This window comes from Dendropsophus ebraccatus, chromosome 13 (assembly GCF_027789765.1).
Source record: "Dendropsophus ebraccatus isolate aDenEbr1 chromosome 13, aDenEbr1.pat, whole genome shotgun sequence".
Taxonomy (NCBI): Eukaryota; Metazoa; Chordata; class Amphibia; order Anura; family Hylidae; genus Dendropsophus; species Dendropsophus ebraccatus.
In genome coordinates, this window is record NC_091466.1 from 70419369 (window position 1) to 70438547 (window position 19179).

At 45.0% G+C, this 19179-nt stretch overlaps 1 protein-coding gene across 1 annotated transcript; it reads left to right on the top strand.

Annotated features, from left to right (window-relative positions):
- The first annotated feature begins 433 nt into the window (after positions 1 to 433).
- Positions 434 to 17374, top strand: HHIPL1 (HHIP like 1). The gene is made up of 9 exons (XM_069950586.1): positions 434 to 764; positions 4375 to 5021; positions 7374 to 7517; positions 7790 to 8118; positions 10755 to 10881; positions 11430 to 11575; positions 13005 to 13086; positions 14583 to 14665; positions 16283 to 17374. The coding sequence occupies exons 1-9, from the start codon at positions 468 to 470 to the stop codon at positions 16939 to 16941; spliced, it is 2514 nt and encodes an 837-aa protein (XP_069806687.1). The 5' UTR covers positions 434 to 467; the 3' UTR covers positions 16942 to 17374.
- Positions 17375 to 19179: the final 1805 nt, after the last annotated feature.

Below are 19179 nucleotides of genomic sequence, written 5' to 3' on the forward strand. Positions count from 1 at the left end.
TGATGTGGGGGGCACAGTACAGGGGGTGGGGGGCACAGTACAGGGGGTGGGGGGCAGGGTGATGTGGGGGGCACAGTACTGGGGGTGGGGGGCACAGTACAGGGGGTGGGGGGCAGGGTGATGTGGGGGGCACAGTACTGGGGGTGGGGGGCACAGTACTGGGGGGCAGGGTGATGTGGGGGGCACAGTACAGGGGGTGGGGGGCACAGTACAGGGGGTGGGGGGCAGGGTGATGTGGGGGGCACAGTACAGGGGGTGGGGGGCACAGTACAGGGGGTGGGGGGCAGGGTGATGTGGGGGGCACAGTACAGGGGGTGAGGGGCAGGGTGATGTGGGGGGCACAGTACAGGGGGTGGGGGGCACAGTACAGGGGGTGGGGGGCAGGCTGAGCTCAGCCCAGGGGCAGGTCTTGTTGCATAACCGGGACAATGTGCAGCTGCAGCAGATCAGTGGGGAGGAGGCGCTGGATGCTCCGGTTCGGTGCTGTCAGGATGCGGCTGTCGGGGGCCTCGTGGCTGCTGCTCCCGGTTCTCCTCCTCCTCCCGTTCCCGCACCGGGCCCGCTCTCACCCGCAGTGTCTGGACTTTAAGCCCCCGTTCCGGCCCCCGCAGCCGCTCGCCTTCTGCCTGCAGTACAACGAGTTCGGCTGCTGCGACGCTTCCCGGGACCGGGAGATCATGGAGAAATTCTACCGGGTGATGGGGCACGTGGACGAGGCCGGGCACCAGCTGTGCGCTGCCCATGTGCAGGACATCCTGTGCCAGGTGAGCGGCTGGTACTGCCAGGCAGAGGGGACAGGTAATAGTGGGTATAGAGTCACATGATCTGTGCCAGGTGATAGTGGGTATAGAGTCACATGATCTGTGCCAGGTAATAGTGGGTATAGTCACATGATCTGTGCCAAGTGATAGTGGGTATAGTCACATGATCTGTGCCAAGTGATAGTGGGTATAGTCACATGATCTGTGCCAGGTAATGGTGGGTATAGTCACATGATCTGTGCCAAGTGATAGTGGGTATAGAGTCACATGATCTGTGCCAGGTAATAGTGGGTATAGTCACATGATCTGTGCCAGGTAATAGTGGGTATAGTCACATGATCTGTGCCAGGTTATAGTGGGTATAGAGTCACATGATCTGTGCCAGGTAATAGTGGGTATAGTCACATGATCTGTGCCAGGTAATAGTGGGTATAGAGTCACATGATCTGTGCCAGGTAATAGTGGGTATAGTCACATGATCTGTGCCAAGTGATAGTGGGTATAGAGTCACATGATCTGTGCCAGGTAATAGTGGGTATAGTCACATGATCTGTGCCAGGTAATAGTGGGTATAGAGTGACATGATCTGTGCCAGGTAATAGTGGGTATAGAGTCACATGATCTGTGCCAGGTAATAGTGGGTATAGAGTCACATGATCTGTGCCAGGTAATAGTGGGTATAGAGTCACATGATCTGTGCCAGGTAATAGTGGGTATAGAGTCACATGATCTGTGCCAGGTTATAGTGGGTATAGAGTCACATGATCTGTGCCAGGTAATAGTGGGTATAGAGTCACATGATCTGTGCCAGGTAATAGTGGGTATAGAGTCACATGATCTGTGCCAGGTAAGGACAGCGGCATCTTCTGTACAGTCCCCCAGCTGGTACTGCCAGGGATAGGAGCCACTTCATTTATATTAGGTGATAGGTGGGATAATGGTGGGTATGAAGTCAAATGATTTGTATCAGGTAATAGTGGGCATTTAATCACATGGTCCGTGCCAGGGGGTAAGGGACAGCGATAACCTCACTACATAGTAAGGGATATGTGCCCATGCCAGCAGTCAGCACGCACTAATATACATAATAATAAGTCACATTATCTATGCCAGCTAAGGGGTTTATTATTCATGCTATGTGCCAGGCCTAGGGCATCTTTGTGGGATTAGCTCTCAATACCTTTAGCCACACTGACAGCTCTGGTAAAGGCACCAAGGCAACCACCAGATTACTGAAGCTTACATATCACAGCTCCATCTTGGAGCCAGTGAGAACCCGGCTTCCATTAGGGGGCGCTCATACCCCTCTGCCCTCCCTTGTACCCTGTGAGGATGTCCGCTTTAACAAAGAAGCATTACAAAGAAGCTACAGTGTTGCAGATAAAGGGATTTTTTTTTCATCAGCCGTCTTGGGGCGGGGGGAAGAGGGGGAGACAGAGAGAAAAGCTCACATACAGATTTTTGTGCCTTTAGCTGAAAGCAGCAGCTGAGAACTAGGGGAAGGAGTCTGAATAGATAACTAGTATGGAAGGAATTGTTAGTTTCATCATGGGCAGCAACATATCAAAAGTTATGTTTGAGTGGAATACCCCTTTAATTAATCATTTCCCTGCAGCACCTCCACAGGAGGAATGAAGTATTACACACATTCTATTAAATTTGGGTCCTCCAGATACCCTGAGGATTTTCTGGCATGAAATCTGCTGCATATTTGCTACGTGTGAACATGCCTTAAGCAAGAACTTCATACTAATTGGTCCATTTAGCGGGCCGGTGTGTGAGAATATGCCTTTGCCTCCAGGTGGGAGGTAGGAACCAACCTGTGTGGCTAGTTTTTAGTTTTTGCAGCGGATTATATCGCATACTACTGCAAAAAAAATTAAAAAAAACTTGCACGTCTGGCCGGACTACTGTGTCACCTTGATTGATATGAATGTTGATGGGTCAGGACAGAAGCTGCCATAATCTCCTATAAAGAACAGCCTCCGGTTAGATGTGAGGCTGCAAAGTGATTAGGTTTCAGCACATTTATTACTTTTATTTTTTCATGGTATATTAGGAGGTTTAATGGATTTGCTTGGATGCCCCGGGTCCTGCTGTACAAACATTACCTAAGCCATCGCCATAACCGCCCACACGAGTCACTGGGCCTGTTTGCAGTTGCCGCCTCTGCAACTTTTCACAGGATCCTATCACAATATTGCTGTATATATGTGTTCCCCCAACCCATAGGCTGTCCTGCTGTTGCAAAACTACAACTCCCATCATGCCCTTTCCTATGTTGTGTTCAGGGAAACATACAGATGGAAATTTTATGCTACTAAGCTGAAGATTTCATCTCCCCTTCTGCAATGGGAACAACTCACCCAACATCCACAGCAAAAATTGACAATTCTTGTCATTGACATAAATGGCGCACTGTTTTACGGATTTTAATATGGAATCCTAATAATAAATTTGTGTGACCACACCCTAAGGCTGAGTTCTTACAAAGCTTTTTTTTTTTTCATCTGTGTATTTTTTTTTTTGCAAAAAACTGATGGAAAAACGCATGCAAAAAAAAATAAAAAATCAAAACCCATCCCTTTTTTTAAAGTAGACAAAAACGTGGTTGACCACTTTTTTCTTCATACGCTTAGAAAACTGATGCATTTTGATCCTTTTTTTTTTTTTATAATGGAAAAACAGATCAAAACCTTTTTTTTCATTTGCTTTTTCATCAGTTTTTTTGCAAAAACTGATGAGAAAAATGTAGTGTGAACCCAGCCTAAGGGTGGTATTACACGGGCCGATGGGGGCCCGATAATACCTGTAAACGAGCGCTTGTTTACTGGGCCTGATAATTGTTTAACAAAGGCTGCAGGGACATCGTTACTGATGTCCTTGCCACCCTTGTTTAAACTGTATACATACCTATCCATGCTGCAGGGCTCCTCTTCCTCTGTGCTTCTCCCCGAGTCCCGCGCACTGCAGCATCACAGCGGCTTGTCTCAGCTGACAGACCGCTCAGCCAATTACTGGCCACGCGGCGGTCCCGACCTGTGATTGGCCAAGTGGCCTGTCAGCTGAGAGATGCCACTGTAAAGCTAAAGCGTGCAGGACCCGGGGAGAAGCACAGAGGAAGAGGAGCCCTGCAGCATGGATAGGTATGTATTCCTCTTTGCATATCGTCAGCCGCGCACAACTATTACACGTAGCGGTGCGCAGTCAGCGCCTGGTGATTATAGGTCAGAACCTATATCAACGATCAGCCGATGACAACAATCATCGGCTGATTGTTGTCTTTATTACACGGAACGGTAATCTGCCGCATAGGGCCGATTATTGTTCCGTGTAATAGTACCCTAAGGGTCCATTTACACAGAATGATTATCTGACAGATTTGAAGCCAAAGCCAGAAACAGACTATAAACAGAGATCAGGTCATAAAGGAAAGCCTGAGATTTCTTCTCTTTTCAAATCCATTCCTGGCTTTGGCTTCAAATCTTTGGCAGATAATCTGTCAGATAATCTTTCTGTGTAATTGGACCTTAAGGCTATCATGTATTTTATGAATTCAACTGTACAAAACCCGGCACTGCTTATTCTTTCTCCCATTTTTCTGCCATTTTAGGAGTGTTCTCCCTACGCCGCTCACTTATATGATGCTGAAGACCCTAACACCCCGGTGCGCTCAGTGGCCGGCCTCTGCGAGGACTATTGTACGGACGTTTGGAAAAAATGCAGATCGCTTTTCCGATACATAACGTCTGACAAAGAGTTACTGGCCTTGGAAGGGAACATGGCCAAATTCTGCCGCCACTTGGCGATAGACGATGTCGATTACTGTTTCCCTCGTCTGTTGGTGAACACTGATCTCAACCGAAACTTGGGTCTCGTGACGGCTAACTCAGAGGGCTGTCTGCATCTATGTCTGGAAGAAGTGGCGAATAGTCTCCGGAATCCCATCGCCATGATCCACGCCAACGACGGTACGCACCGCTTCTTTGTGGCAGAACAGGTCGGTCTCGTATGGACCTATCTCCCTGACCGCTCCAGACTGGAAAAGCCATTTTTAAACATCTCCCATGCCGTTCTGACCTCATCCTATGAAGGAGACGAACGCGGTTTTCTAGGAATCACTTTCCATCCAAACTTTAAACATAACGGCAAAGTCTATGTTTACTACTCGGTGGAAATTGGCTACGATGAGATCATCCGAATTAGCGAGTTCACGGTTTCTGATCATGACATGAACACGGTGGATCACAGCTCGGAGAGGTAATTTTCCACACGTGTTCACCAGCCTGGTGTGCGGCTCCTTCGATTATTAACGCGAGTTGCTCCTCTGGGCGCAGCGCCACCTGTCTGGAGCCTCCGTGGGATAATAAAACCAGAGAATTTTGCTGCCAATTTATGACAGACCACTCCCATACCCAGAACCTCATGCCAGGAAAATAAGGCGACATTTGGACTTGAGGCGATGTTTTTTATTATTTTTGTTTTTTATTACTAACTTCTGTATGTGGCTTGCTGTCAAACATTTACTATGGTTTTCCAATGTTAAATTTAGAAGCATATCAAATAAGAAGAAGAAAAAAAAAGGGAAGATTCATTAACCAATCAGCCTAATTGGGCTGATATGGTTCCCTTAACCGCTGTATACAGCTCCTGTGGCACGTATCGGCCACAGCTGCAGAAGGAGCTGTATAACCGAAAAAAGCACTTTAACCCCCGGGTGCGTCACGGCGCTATGCCTGTCAGCGCGCTCAGAGGGGATGAATGAGGTCTCTCACTGGCCTCTCTGCCTGTCAATCATCCCTCGGAGCGCGCTCACAGGTAGAGAGGGGTGACTAGACACAGGCGGGGGGCCGCCCTGATGACTACCTCCCCGTCTCTGCCTGTCACTGGCCCGGGTTATTTTCCGGTTATACAGCTTCTGCTGCAGCCACGGCCGGTATGTACCACGGCTGCTGCAGGAGCTGTATACAGCGGTTCAGGGAACCATATCAGCCCGATTGGGCTGATTGGTTCCCTTTAAACCTTGTAGATAGGAGCAGTTGCCCATAGCAACCAATCAGGTTTAAGCTTTCATTATTTTAGAGGCCTTTTTAAAAGTGAAAGAAGTAATTGGTTGCTATGGGCAACCTCATTCATGGCTAAGGTTTTAAAAAGTCTTATGCTTCTCTTAGGCCTCATGCACACGCCTGTGGTCGTTTTTACGATCAGGAAGCCTTTCAGGAGACTTCAGAAAATGTTCAGTATTTCCTGACTGAAAAACTGAAGTAAAAAAAAAAAAAAAAAAAAAAAAGCCATCCTCTCTGCAACGGTGCTCTCCTGCGGCTTCTCCATCTTTATTTCTGCTCTGGGGGCGCCTGACTGACGTCAACTGTACAACGCAACACTGGGGGGAGGGGGGGGAGAGCAGCGTCTTGTGGCTGTAATTATAATTCTGCCTCTGGTTGGAAGAGTGATTGACAAGGCTGGGAACCACATAGCTCCCAAGTGTCCCTCTTTTGGAGGGACAGTCCCTACTTTTGAGCAAAGTCCCTCTGTCCCTTTTTGCCCCTTACATGTCCCTCTTTTTGACCTAGGAATTAGATTGGCATTAGTAAACCTTTTATGTTGCTCAAGACCTGCATATTATTCCATCATGTGGGGCAAGTTGGATCCTACAATCTGTTATATTCAGGTGAATCATGTGACGTTATGGCCCCTGTCACACATCATATCACACATGCAGTTCATATGGCTCCATACACACATCTGTACTGTATCTGTTACTGATCCGTTTTGGGGACATGACCATGTGTCAAATTATTTGTTTAGTAGAAGTCTAGGGGCTTAGACCCCCAACAATTGCTAGAACGAGTGGTCTCTCAGCTCATTGTATTAGACAGTTGGCCTGCAGCAACAAAGGTTCGGGTCCTATTACACGGAGCGATTTTTAACGACTAACGAGAAATGATCGCAAACGTGATTGTTTATCGTTAACCTGAAATCATTCACCATATTACACAGAGCGATGGTTGTAAGGGTCCATTTACACAGAAAGCTTATCTGACAGATTATCTGCCAAAGATTTGAAGCCAAAGCCAGGAATGGATTTGAAAAGAGGAGAAATTTCAGGCTTTTCTTTATGACCTGATCTCTTGTTTATAGTCTGTTTCTGGCTTTGGCTTCAAATCTTTGTCAGATAATCTTTCTGTGTAAATGGACCTTTAGTTATGGCCGTTAGTTACGATCGTTATTGCGATCGTTACTATGATCGTTTACTCTTTCTGATCCCTGCAAAACAATGAACCATGTGTAATTACACTGACCGATTAAGTGAAAAAATGCGGAACTTGAGCAAACGAATGTGGAATTACAGCAAACGGTTAACAATATTTTAGGTTCAGCTCTAAATCAACGACATATGAACGATTTTTCAGTCGTTGCCTGCAATTACACAGAACGATTATTGTTTAAATTCAAATAATATAACGATTTTTCGCACAATAATCGTCCCTTGTAATAGGGCCCTTAGAATCATCTGCCATCTTGTTCTAGTGATCACTGGGGGGTCTCTGCGCCCAGAACGTTTGATGTGTGTCTATGTCTGTATAATATCTTATTCCCTCTTATTACAAGGATAATCTTGGAGGTGGACGAGCCGGCATCCAATCACAATGGCGGGGAGCTGCTCTTCGGAGATGACGGCTTCCTCTATATATTTACCGGGGATGGAGGCATGGCTGGAGACCCATTTGGAAAGTTTGGAAATGCTCAGAACAAGTAAGAAGTCGCTTCTGTCCTCGGGAAATTCTCCTGCTGTTTCTAATACTTTACTCACTATTTGTCCTCCAGATATATAAGAAATTCATAAGAGCCTGGAAACCAAGACACAGTTTATTTAGCTATACGTCAGACTGGAGGTTTTTTCCCCCATTTTCGAGAGCAGGAGCAAATCCCCATAGAAACCCTCTCCTGCTCTGGACAATTTTTTTTTTTTAATTATTATCTTTTTCATTGTGTTAAACTTTTCTTTCCCTCTCTTCTGTCTCTAGATCCGCCCTATTAGGCAAAGTTCTTCGTATTGATGTCAACCTTAACAACCATGGACCCCTTTACCGCATCCCACCAGACAACCCGTTTGTCAATGACCCATCTGCCAGGCCTGAAATCTATGCTTACGGGGTGAGGAACATGTGGCGCTGCTCATTTGATAGGGGAGACCACCAGACAAAGGAAGGGAAAGGACGCCTGTTCTGTGGAGATGTAGGACAGAATAAATTTGAAGAAGTCGACATTATAGAGAAAGGAAAAAATTACGGCTGGCGAGCCAGGGAAGGCTTCAGCTGCTATGATAAAAAACTATGCGCCAATTCTTCACTAGGTAATGATCGCTTACCGCCTGGCAGCACCTCTGCTGAGTGTATGATCTGATGCACATGGTTACTTAAAGTTTTTAAATCAACTGGTGCCAGAAAGTGCCAAAGATTTGTATTTTTTTTTTTTTTAAATCTCTACTTATCAGCTGCTGTATGTCCTGCAGGAAGTGGTGTAGTCTTTACAGTCTGACACAGTGCTCTCTGCTGCCACCTATGTCCATGTCAGGAGCTGTCCAGGGCAGCAGCCAACCCTATAGAAAACCTCTCCTCTGGACAGTTCCTGATATGGACAGAGGTGGCAGCAGAGAGCACTGTGTCAGACTGGAAAGAATACACCACTTCCTGCAGGACATACAGCAGCTGATAAGTACGGGAAAACTCAAGACTTTTTTAAATAAAAGTAAATTACAAATTTTTGGCACTTGCTTTGACCAGTTAATCTGAAAGAAAAAGATTTTTGGTAAACTACCTCTTTAAAGGGGAAATTGACTAAATTCAGCTGACACAATCTTGTGCCTGTTGGGGCCCATGGCACCCTAGCGTTCTAGATATAGTTATTCTCCCAACACATTTTATGTTTTGCTCCCATATAAGTGAGTGGACATGGGTGACCATCTTTCCATTTGTTCTCCACTTAGATATGGTAGTTGGTTGGGGACCTCTATCCTGGAGGTATGGAGCCCACAGGCAGGGGCTGCGTCTATCAGGCACTTATGGCTGTGGGTAGAATACCCCTTTAAGAGTTTTGTATCAGTAATAAAACATCTTATATTAATCAAACGGAATTAGTTGTAGACCTATAGATAGTTTAGCTAAACTTCCACCATTGGGACATACAAAAGAGTACAAGAGACCAACCAGATCAAAATGGGACCCCGATATGGTGCAGGGATTTACCACCCAGGACAGAAGGGGTTGGGTTTTGTGTCCTTCTCCTCCTTCATCTGTTTGGGGAGAGTTGGGAGACCACATCTTCACCCTTATTTCAATTCCCCAACATTTTGTTTGTTAAAATGTAGTCTCCTTGGAGAGGATAGTCCTAGAGATCATCTCCACCTTATAGCAATCAGGATTAGACCAACTTTTAAGGTGGCCATGCGCCTTCAGTTACTGACGGCCAAACAATCATCCATCTGTCTGTTGTACCTCCCGGCCACTGCCTGTCCTCCCCATACACAGGCGAGAGCGCTCTGGCTGCGGCTAATCTTACTCTGAACAAAGGGGTCTGGATGTTCTCACCACTGACATCATCTGTTGGTTTTTCTATGTGGCCCCATACACACTAGATTAATGTCTGTATGCGCTGCCAGCAGCAGGTAGAGCATATCGGTGTGTAAGGTTTATGGGGACCTTTAGAGAGTTACATGTTAAAGGAGAAGTCCAGCGAAAATGTTTATTAAATTATTGTATTGTCCTCCACAAAAGTTATACAAATCCCCAATATACACTTATTATGGGAAATGCTTATAAAGTGCTTTTTTCCCTGCACTTAGTACTGCATCAAGGCTTCACTTCCTGGATAACATGGTGATGTCACTTCCTGGATAACATGGTGTTGTCACTTCCTGGATAACATGGTGATGTCACAAGCCGACTCCCAGAGCTGTGCGGGCTGTGGCTGCTAGAGAGGATGATGGCAGGGGGACACTGAGGTACACAGGGCACTGGAGGGACACTGAGCATCCCCCTGCCATCATCCTCCCCAGCAGCCACAGCCCACACAGCTCTGGGAGTTGGCTTGTGACATCACCATGTTATCCAGGAAGTGACATCACCATGTTATCCAGGATGTGATATCACCATGTTATCCAGGAAGTGAAGCCTTAATGCAATAGTAAGTGCAGGGAAAAAACACTTGATGTGCATTTCCCGTGATAAGTGTATATTGGGGATTTGTATAACTTTTGGGGGGCAATACAATAATTTAATAAAAATTGTCTCCTTTAAAAGTTTTGATTGGTCTTGATGCTGAAACCCACACTGAAAGGGAGAACGAACAGGGCAAAGTGTTTAGCTACGCACTTCACTCCGGCTCACTGTTCTATCAGACTCTTTGCAGTAGCCGGGTACTACAGGAAGTCTATGGAGCCTGTATCTTGCAATGAAATGGGGAGTGAAGTGCTTCAGTGAGCGCTTCTCCTTCCTCATTCTAGCAATCAGTGGGGGTCGGAACACCCAGACCCTGACCCATTAAAACTTTTGATGTATCAAAAATGTTTTATTAGGCCCCTTAGTAGCCCCAAGATCTGGCTATAGTTTGCATGCCCTTGGCTTCAGTTTTTACATTGGGGCCGGCTTCATTCATGCCGGGACTGATTCTTCTTAAGAAAACTTAAGGGATTCTATGCTGTGTGGCTTGTATGCTCCATGACAACTCCCCCCTTTCTGAGGTCACATCTTAGGATACACATGCCCAGAGCAGCTTACTATTAGAATCCCACCATGCATTGGGGGTCTGTATAAACCTGGATATCCAAAGTCTCCACCTTTTCGGATCTGTTTGGAGCTTAGAATTCTTCTATTATAAGTGGTTGCATTGCTGTCATTTCAATGGGGTCTCAATGAAGTGATTGAGTTATATACCTCTATTATATTATGGGATTTGTATGTTTCCTACATCCTCCTATTTGTTTCTGTGCAGGTGACACTCTTCCGATTTTCGCCTACAATCACAAAGTGGGGAAATCGGTCACAGGCGGATACATATACAGAGGCTGCGAGTATCCAAACTTAAATGGACTTTATATATTCGGAGATTTTATGAGCGGGTACGTTTAAGTTTATCAAGTGCTAAAAGCTTCAGTAATAATGTGGTTAAAATCAGTGATTGCAACAGATTTAGGGTGCGTTCACACATACAGGATCTGCTGCAGATTCAAATCTGCTGCAGATCATGTACGTGTGAACGCACCCTTAAAGGGGTTCTCTTGTCACTGTTACTATAGCGATCAGATCATTTCCAGGGGCTTGAATTTTGAATACATTGTATAGTGGCCATGCTGGGTTACATCATTGAGAGATGAACTGCAGTAACCCAGCACGGCCACTACACGATGCACAGCGCTGTCTGCCTGGATAAAACTTTATACAGACATCCACCTACATCTGTGGGCAGCCAGTATCACAAGGGCTGTGTTCTGGATCAGTATGAGCCGCCAGCCTTATTATAATAGCAATAATCTAGGTAAAACAACCCAGACTATTGGAAACTGATATAAATTCAGGGAATGAACAGGTTAAATGACTTATATAATTATATATATCTAAGGGTTAAAACAATGTTTGCATTGAGTTTTTGCTCTTTTTGTCCCTACAGAAGACTGATGGCCTTGAAGGAAAACCCGGATACAGGGGAGTGGCAGTACCATGAGCTGTGCATGGGGATGGGGCAGACCTGCATGTTCCCCGGTCTTATCAATAACTATTACCAGTACATTATCTCTTTTGCGGAGGACGAAGCAGGTAAATGGGATGAACTGAACCGCTAACACCTCTCGCCTCTCTTTCACTGTTTTCCAGTCCTAGCTCTCTTTCACTAGTGGTGGTGCTTGGTACTGCAGCTCAGTAGCGCACACTTGGGCTGCAGTACCAGGTACACAGCTATACTTGTGGAGGGGAAGCAACGTAGGAACAGTATTGACTGGAATAGGCCTGAGCTGCAATACCAATCACAGCCCAAGGACAGGAGTGGCGCCATTGCCCTTAAAGGAGAAGTCCAGCAAAAATGTTTGTATTGTATTACCCCCCAAAAGCTAAACAAATCCCCAATATACACTTATTATGAGAAATGCACATAAAGTGCTTTTATCCCTGCTCTTACTACTGCATCAAGGCTTCACTTCCTGGATAACATGGTGATGTCACTTCCTGGATAACATGGTGATGTCACTTCCTGGATAACATGATGATGTCACTTCCTGGATAACATGGTGATGTCACGCCCGACTCCCAGAGCTGTGCGGGCTGTGGCTGCTGGAGAGGGTGATGGCAGAGGGATGCTCAGTGTCCCTCCAGTGCCCTGTGTCCCTCAGTGTCCCCCTGCCATCATCCTCTCCAGTAGCCACAGCCCGCACAGCTCTGGGAGTCGGGTCGTGACATCACCATCTTATCTAGGAAGTGACCTCACTATGTTATCCAGGAAGTGAAGCCTTGATGTAAGTAGTAAGTGCAGGGAAAAAGCACTTTATAAGCATTTCTCGTAATAAGTGTATATTGGGGATTTGTATAACTTTTGGGGGGCAATACAATACTTTAATAAAAGTTTTCACCGGACTTCTCCTTTAATAGTTTATCCTGTCTGCAGCAAGAAACTTGTCTTTTAGTCACTTCTTTGTCTTGTTAGCGACTCGCTGACGCTCGTTCCCCCTCTGACATGTGGATTCATACATCAGGACGCTGAATGACAGAAAATACCGCCAGGGATTTGTTCTGTTTCTTCCACATTCTGCTTGGCACGTTACAGCAGCGTCTCCAGCCGTCTTGTAATAGAAGCCACTACTCGCAGCCTCAGCTGGTTGTCTCTATGACATGTCCAGATCTGACAATCTGATAGATAAATTATCTTTCTGTGGAGTGTGAGATTATCATGGTGCAACCAATCAGAACTCATTTCCTTAAAGGGATTGTTGCATCATAGATTTGATTGGGGGAATGACTTTTCGTGACACCCCCTTTATTAGCTAGAGAGGAAAGCGGGGGCAGAGTGTGGTCTGGCAAATTTGGGAATACCATATACTACATGCGCTGACTTATTAGTTAGAAAAATTCAGTATACTGTATATGTTGACTGTATGAGCTTTTATTAGGGAGGATATTATGTATGAACACTGTGTCCTGTCTTAAAAATCCTACGAATAAGACAATTCCTTTAATTGTTTGTCATCTTTTTCAGGAGAACTATACTTCATGTCTACTGGTTTTCCGAGTGCCACATCCCCCACTGGTGTCGTTTACAAGATTGTAGATACATCAAGGTGAAAATATCCTGAGAGAAGAAGATAAAAATAAATAAATACATATAATTAATATATATATATTTTTTTATGTCTATGTGTATAGACATAGGGGGAGATTTATCAAACGTGGTGTAAAATAGAACTGGCTCAGTTGCCCCTAGCAACCAATCAGATTCCACTTTTCATTCTTCACAGATTCCTTGGTAAATGGAATCTGATTGGTTGCTGGGGGCAACTGAGACATTTCTACTTTACACTAGTTAGATAAATCTCCCCCATAGTTTATATATACTGTACTATATATATATATATATATATATATATATATATATATATATATATATATATATATATATATATATATATATATATATAAAATGTGTGTCCTCCGCTAGGGTACACCTGGAAAAGAGGGTGAGCAGATTACTTTTGACTGTAGTGTCGATTTAAAGGGAACCAATCGCCACAAAATACTCTGGGGGAAATTTATCAAACATGGCGTAAAGTGAAACTGGCTCAGTTGCCCCTAGCAACCAATCAGATTCCACCTTTCATTCCTCACAGAATCTTTGGAAAATGAAAGATGGAATCTGATTGGTTGCTAGGGGCAACCGAGCCAGTTTCACTTTACACCATGTTTAATAAATCTCCCCCTCTGTTTCCACGATACATATTACCTCCGAAGATCAAGTTGAAAACCTCCCGCGGTATATGTAAATTACCATTATCTAGTCATGAGGGCAGTCCTCCTGCACCAAGTAGGCGTCCATGGCGCCAAAATTCGTCTGTGAACATGCCTCTCCCGGCATGATTCTGTGTGTCAGAGACCCCAATGTAATGAAGGAGCCGTCCTGCAATCTTCCCTGTGTGACGACATCATCACTGGGTTCCCTCATGATGCTGGGGGCTCAAGCATAGAGAATCACACCCAGAGAGGCGTGTCTACAGACGGATGTTGGTGCCATTGGTGACTACTTGTTGCCAGAGGACCGCCCACATGACTAGATAGCGGTAAGGCACAGATGTCAAACTTCCATCCCTCCAGCTGTTGCAAAACTACGATTCCCATCATGACATCCCTGCTTTAAGACATCTATTCAGTATTTGCTGGAGCATAGTAGACAGCTCTATAAATGTTCTGTATCTCCTATGGAATTATACTGATGGCTTCCAATTATCTCATTACGGTTGTAACAACCGCCACATAGTGATACATACTACAGCGAGGTATAACTCTCCTAATGTGCCGACACTGATTATGGGATGACGCAGATGGCAGATGTGCCAGGCCGCGCTCTTCAGACCTCCCGCTCCTCTCTGGTGCTTGTCAGCTGATGAATTTATCGCTTAAATTGCCCGTTGAGTGGCGGCATGAATCATTAATACTCTGTAATTAGAATCCACATCAGATGGATGGTTCTTATGTGACGTCGCTCGGGGACCTCTGATCTCCGGGAAGCTCTTCTCTCAGGCTGTGAATTACACGGTTTGATAAGTACTCTCTATTGCCACAGGAGGGCCCCGCCGGGCAGATGCCGTTACCATCCGATACCGGTGAAGACTAGGAGCGCCACTGTGCCCTTTGTACCGAAAGAAAGTAAGTTTGGAAATTAAAATAAGAATGTCATGTGATCAATGTAACTCAGGATCAGTACAGGGTCAGTAATGTAATGTATATACACAGTGACCCCACCAGCAGGATAGTGATTACAGCTCTGGAGTATAATACAGGATGTAACTCAGGATCAGTAATGTAATGTATATACACAGTGACCCCACCAGCAGAATAGTGAGTGCAGCTCTGGAGTATAATACAGGATGTAACTCAGGATCAGTAATGTAATGTATATACACACAGTGACCCCACCAGCAGAACAGTGAGCGCAGCTCTGGAGTATAATACAGGATGTAACTCAGGATCAGGACAGGATAAGTAATGTAATGTATGTACACAGTGACCCCACCAGCAGAATAGTGAGTGCAGCTCTGGAGTATAATACAGGATGTAACTCGGGATCAGTAATGTAATGTATATACACAGTGATCCCACCAGCAGAACAGTGAGCGCAGCTCTGGAGTATAATACAGGATGTAACTCAGGATCAGTACAGGATCAGTAATGTAATGTATATACACAGTGACCCCACCAGCAGAATAGTGAGTGCAGCTCTGAAGTATAATAAAATATGTATTATATAACTTATGATTAGTATAGAACATATAACTATTTTGTAGGTAATAGTCTGTAATGATTGTACAATGTGAATGATGTCTTCGCCATCAGCCAGGCTATTGTTACTGGGCAGCACAGCAGACCGCTGCTCGGAGAATGTGGCGCTGGTCCTCTGGCCATGGGCATATGTAGGTCAGCGCCGCTCAGAGAATAGTTCTTCAGCTGTGTTGGTTGTCTTGGCAACAAAGATCTTTTCCATGGAACCGTCTGTATACAAGTAATCTACATGCACAATGACCCATCGGGCCGCTTCTGTGAGGCTGTATGACGCAGGTCTGCTCTCGGATCAGCACTCTCATCATAGAGACTATTAATAGTACATGAAGTGCTCGGCTGGTGAGAGGTCTGATGGCTTACACAACTCTGCCATCCCTTGACGTCTACTTAGTATTGAGTAATAAGATTATTAGATTGTTACCTTGACGTTTAACCCTTTTGCCGCCAGATTTCAAAGTTTGTTTTTTATCATTTTTATTTTTTTATATTCAGGGTAAATGGCTAAACGCTCTATTCTGTATTAATCTTTTAGGTCTTTATTATATAGCTCCTATAATAGCCTTTGTACCATCAGATCCAGCAGTAATGTAAATCTCCACACAACTACAGGATCAGACTACACAGTTGTAGTCTGTAACCATAGAGACGCATAGGTTTGCATTGGAACTGGATTGGGCTATCCTAATGTTCAAATCCTTACCAATCAGACAGTTCTGCTCGATCCAGGTCTGTTTAGAGGTCAAATCCCTTATCAGTTAGCTGGATTGGGGACAATCCCTTTAAATTTCCATTTGGTAACAGCAGCACATAGTATTTCAGCTCTCAAAAACTGTTCTATAATGGAAGCCCAAATTTTAATATCATGCTTTGTTTACAATACGCCATCTATTTGGGCTAGACCCCCCTATCTGTACATCTCTAAATGTTGGACGTTGGTTTGCTTTAGTCTTCCGGTCTTTCACTTATTTCCTTCTTTATTGACAGAATTAATAATAAAAACAACTCCGACAAAACGGCCAAAGGTTAAACCCACCCCCAGACCTTCGGGTCGGAATCGGGTGCAACAGCCAGTGCAACCAGAACATCCCCCCTACCCCACACCTAGTTGGGTGGAGCAGCTCCTAAAGGTGATGCAAGGGGGAGAAGACAATCATAAAGGTCCACCCTCTACTACGGCCAGACCATCCACAACGAGACCGCCAAAGACCAGGAAAGGTGGCAAGAGCCAAGAAAGAAGAGGCCACAAGAAGAAAAACAGGGGGCAGAACGGGGCTGATTCCAAAGCGACTTCCACAGAGTTACGAACCGGCGCCGTCCGCCTGGCAAACAGCCAGAGACCCGACCGCGGCCGGGTGGAAATCTACATCAATGGAGAGTGGGGAACGGTATGTGACGACTTGTGGAACACCAAGGCCGCCAGTGTGGTGTGTCGCCAGCTGGGGTTCCCACATGTCGTAAAAGCCTCCAAACAGGCAGAGTTTGGGGAAGGACGGAACCTCCCCATCCTCCTGGATGATCTTGACTGCACTGGGAAGGAGAAGACGCTGCTGGACTGCAAGCACAAGGAGGTCGGCAAACACAACTGCAATCACCAGGAGGACGCCGGCATTATATGCAGCCACACAGAACACCCCGGGAGGTGATGGATCCAAAGGGTTTCACGTTCCTTCATGTTCCTCAGGTTGGAATGTGGCCTAGTCCGACATCAAAGCCTAAAAAGTATACAGCAAAAAAAAATTATATTTTTTTCAAAATCTAGATTCTCAAATTTTGATGTAAATAGGAGATAAACATTACTGCTGCTTTAAATCCCGGGGCAATGCCCCTCCCCCGCGGAGCCTGCACAGAGCAGAACACAATGTATTAACATTTCCTAAGTGATCCGATCTGGTACATTCTATAATCTCTTATATAATTCAAAAGGAATAAGGACTATTCACAGTATTTTTATGTGTATGGATAGTAAATCATGAAAATTATTTTTGTATGACCTGTAAATTTCCATTGTGGATGGCTTAAGAACAATGATTTATTTTGATATTTTTTTTCCTAATAAAATACACATGTTCCTGTTCAGTTTTACTTATTTTTTAAAAATTATCTGTCTCTGAGCTTCTTAAGAGGTTGTCCTAGCGCTGTCTCTCTTACTGATATCATGAAATATACTATGCTGCTGTTTAAATTGTAAAGTGGTAACTAAAGGGTTCTATTACACGGGCCGATGGCAACCCGATCAGTATTACACAGCCTGATAATCATTTAGCAAGGGCTGCACGGACATCTTTAACTGCCCAAACAGTATACATTATCTCTCCACGTTCCCGGTCTCTTCCTGCACTCTGCTTCCTCCCCGATCCTGCGGCTGCAGCTTCACGGCATCCTGTCTGGGCTGATGGCAGCTCAGCCAATCACTGTCCGGGACCACCACGGCCAGTCACTGTCCAGACCACCAGGGCCAATGATCGGCTGAGCAGCCTGTCAGCTCAGACAGGCTGCTGTGGAGCTGCAGTGCCCGGAACCGACGCATTGCTATTACACGTAGCAATGCACAGTCGGCGGCCAATGATTTTAGATCTGGGCCTATAGGAACGATCAGCTGATAATCGTTACATCGGCTGATCATTGTCTCTCTTACACGGAGCGATAATCGACCAAATTGGGCCAATTCGGCTGATTTTCACTTTGTGTAATAAGGCCCTAAGGCTCTTTTTCAGATTCTTTGTATGTTCACACTGAAGAAAAGGCGAGGAATTTGAGCTTAAAGGGGTATTCCGGGGGAAAATTAACCTTTCCCCTATCCACAGGATAGGGGAAAAGTAGAAGATTGTGGGGGAGTCCGACCTCTGAACCCCCTGGCAATCTCTGTAACAAGAAGGCTGGAGTGCTGTACTCTATTTCCATCACTTCATAGGAATGAATAGAGCTGTGGGTCACGTGCCGACCCATAACAGAGCCAGCCAGGGTCCGATACCGAGATCGCTGGGGGTTCAGGGGTCAGACCCCCCGCAACTTTTCCTATCCTGTAGATTTTCCCCGGAATACCCCTGTAATTCTTACACATTCTGCTTAAAATTCCGCCTGTAAAATATGTACAGAGCAATGTCCCATTGGGTTCAAAGGGATTTCCACTCTCTTGTTCACAAAGCGGAATTTACGCACAGAATGTTTCTCCACTAGAGAAATCCTGTAGAAGTCATTGGGGCTTTTAATTTTCGTATTCCTATTTCCTATTCCTCAGTGTGAACATACCCTCAGGGAGACTTATTATTTCCTAGTAGAGATAATCATTAGGAATCTTCAGTGGAGTACACATGTACTCCAGTCACTACATCTTGCTGTTAAACCATACTGTATTGCTGTGCGTATATAATAAAGCCCATAGAGGTAGTTTGGTGCAGTCTGATGCCTCTCTAATCACTATGCTGATATGGTAGATTACCGGCAATGATGGACCTCCAACTGATCAAAACCTAATCCCAAAAAGCTCAATTGGATCCATCTTTTTTCCCACGTCTATATACACAGGAGCCTTGACAATGCTCTATGTCTGTAATTCTGCAGTATTATTTATACCTGCCCCCTTGGAGAGTTTCTAATTCAGTTTTGCAGTAAATATCTTTGTAGCGCCGAGAGCGTTTATAATGAGATTTTCTGTACAGGGAATCTGTTATCACATTAGTTATAAAGCTGTGATAGTAAAATAAGCTATTTAGTTGTAAATGACTTCAGTGCAGAGTTCTGCTCTCAATTATCCAGATAAAACTTTTATAGTTATCATTTCTTATACAGTAAACCATGGCAGAACCAGTGCGACACCTAGTGTTGAAAGATAGGTACTGCACGTGGACAACTTATCTGCACAGTGATAAGTAATGTTACTT

Bases quoted from the DNA above. Each gene is read 5' to 3' on its own strand.
- HHIPL1 (XM_069950586.1), top strand. From the start codon at position 468: ATGCTCCGGTTCGGTGCTGTCAGGATGCGGCTGTCGGGGGCCTCGTGG. The intron at 8,119-10,754 runs GTAATGATCGCT...GTTTCTGTGCAG, and splicing joins ATGCGCCAATTCTTCACTAG to GTGACACTCTTCCGATTTTC. The intron at 11,576-13,004 runs GTAAATGGGATG...CATCTTTTTCAG, and splicing joins TTTTGCGGAGGACGAAGCAG to GAGAACTATACTTCATGTCT.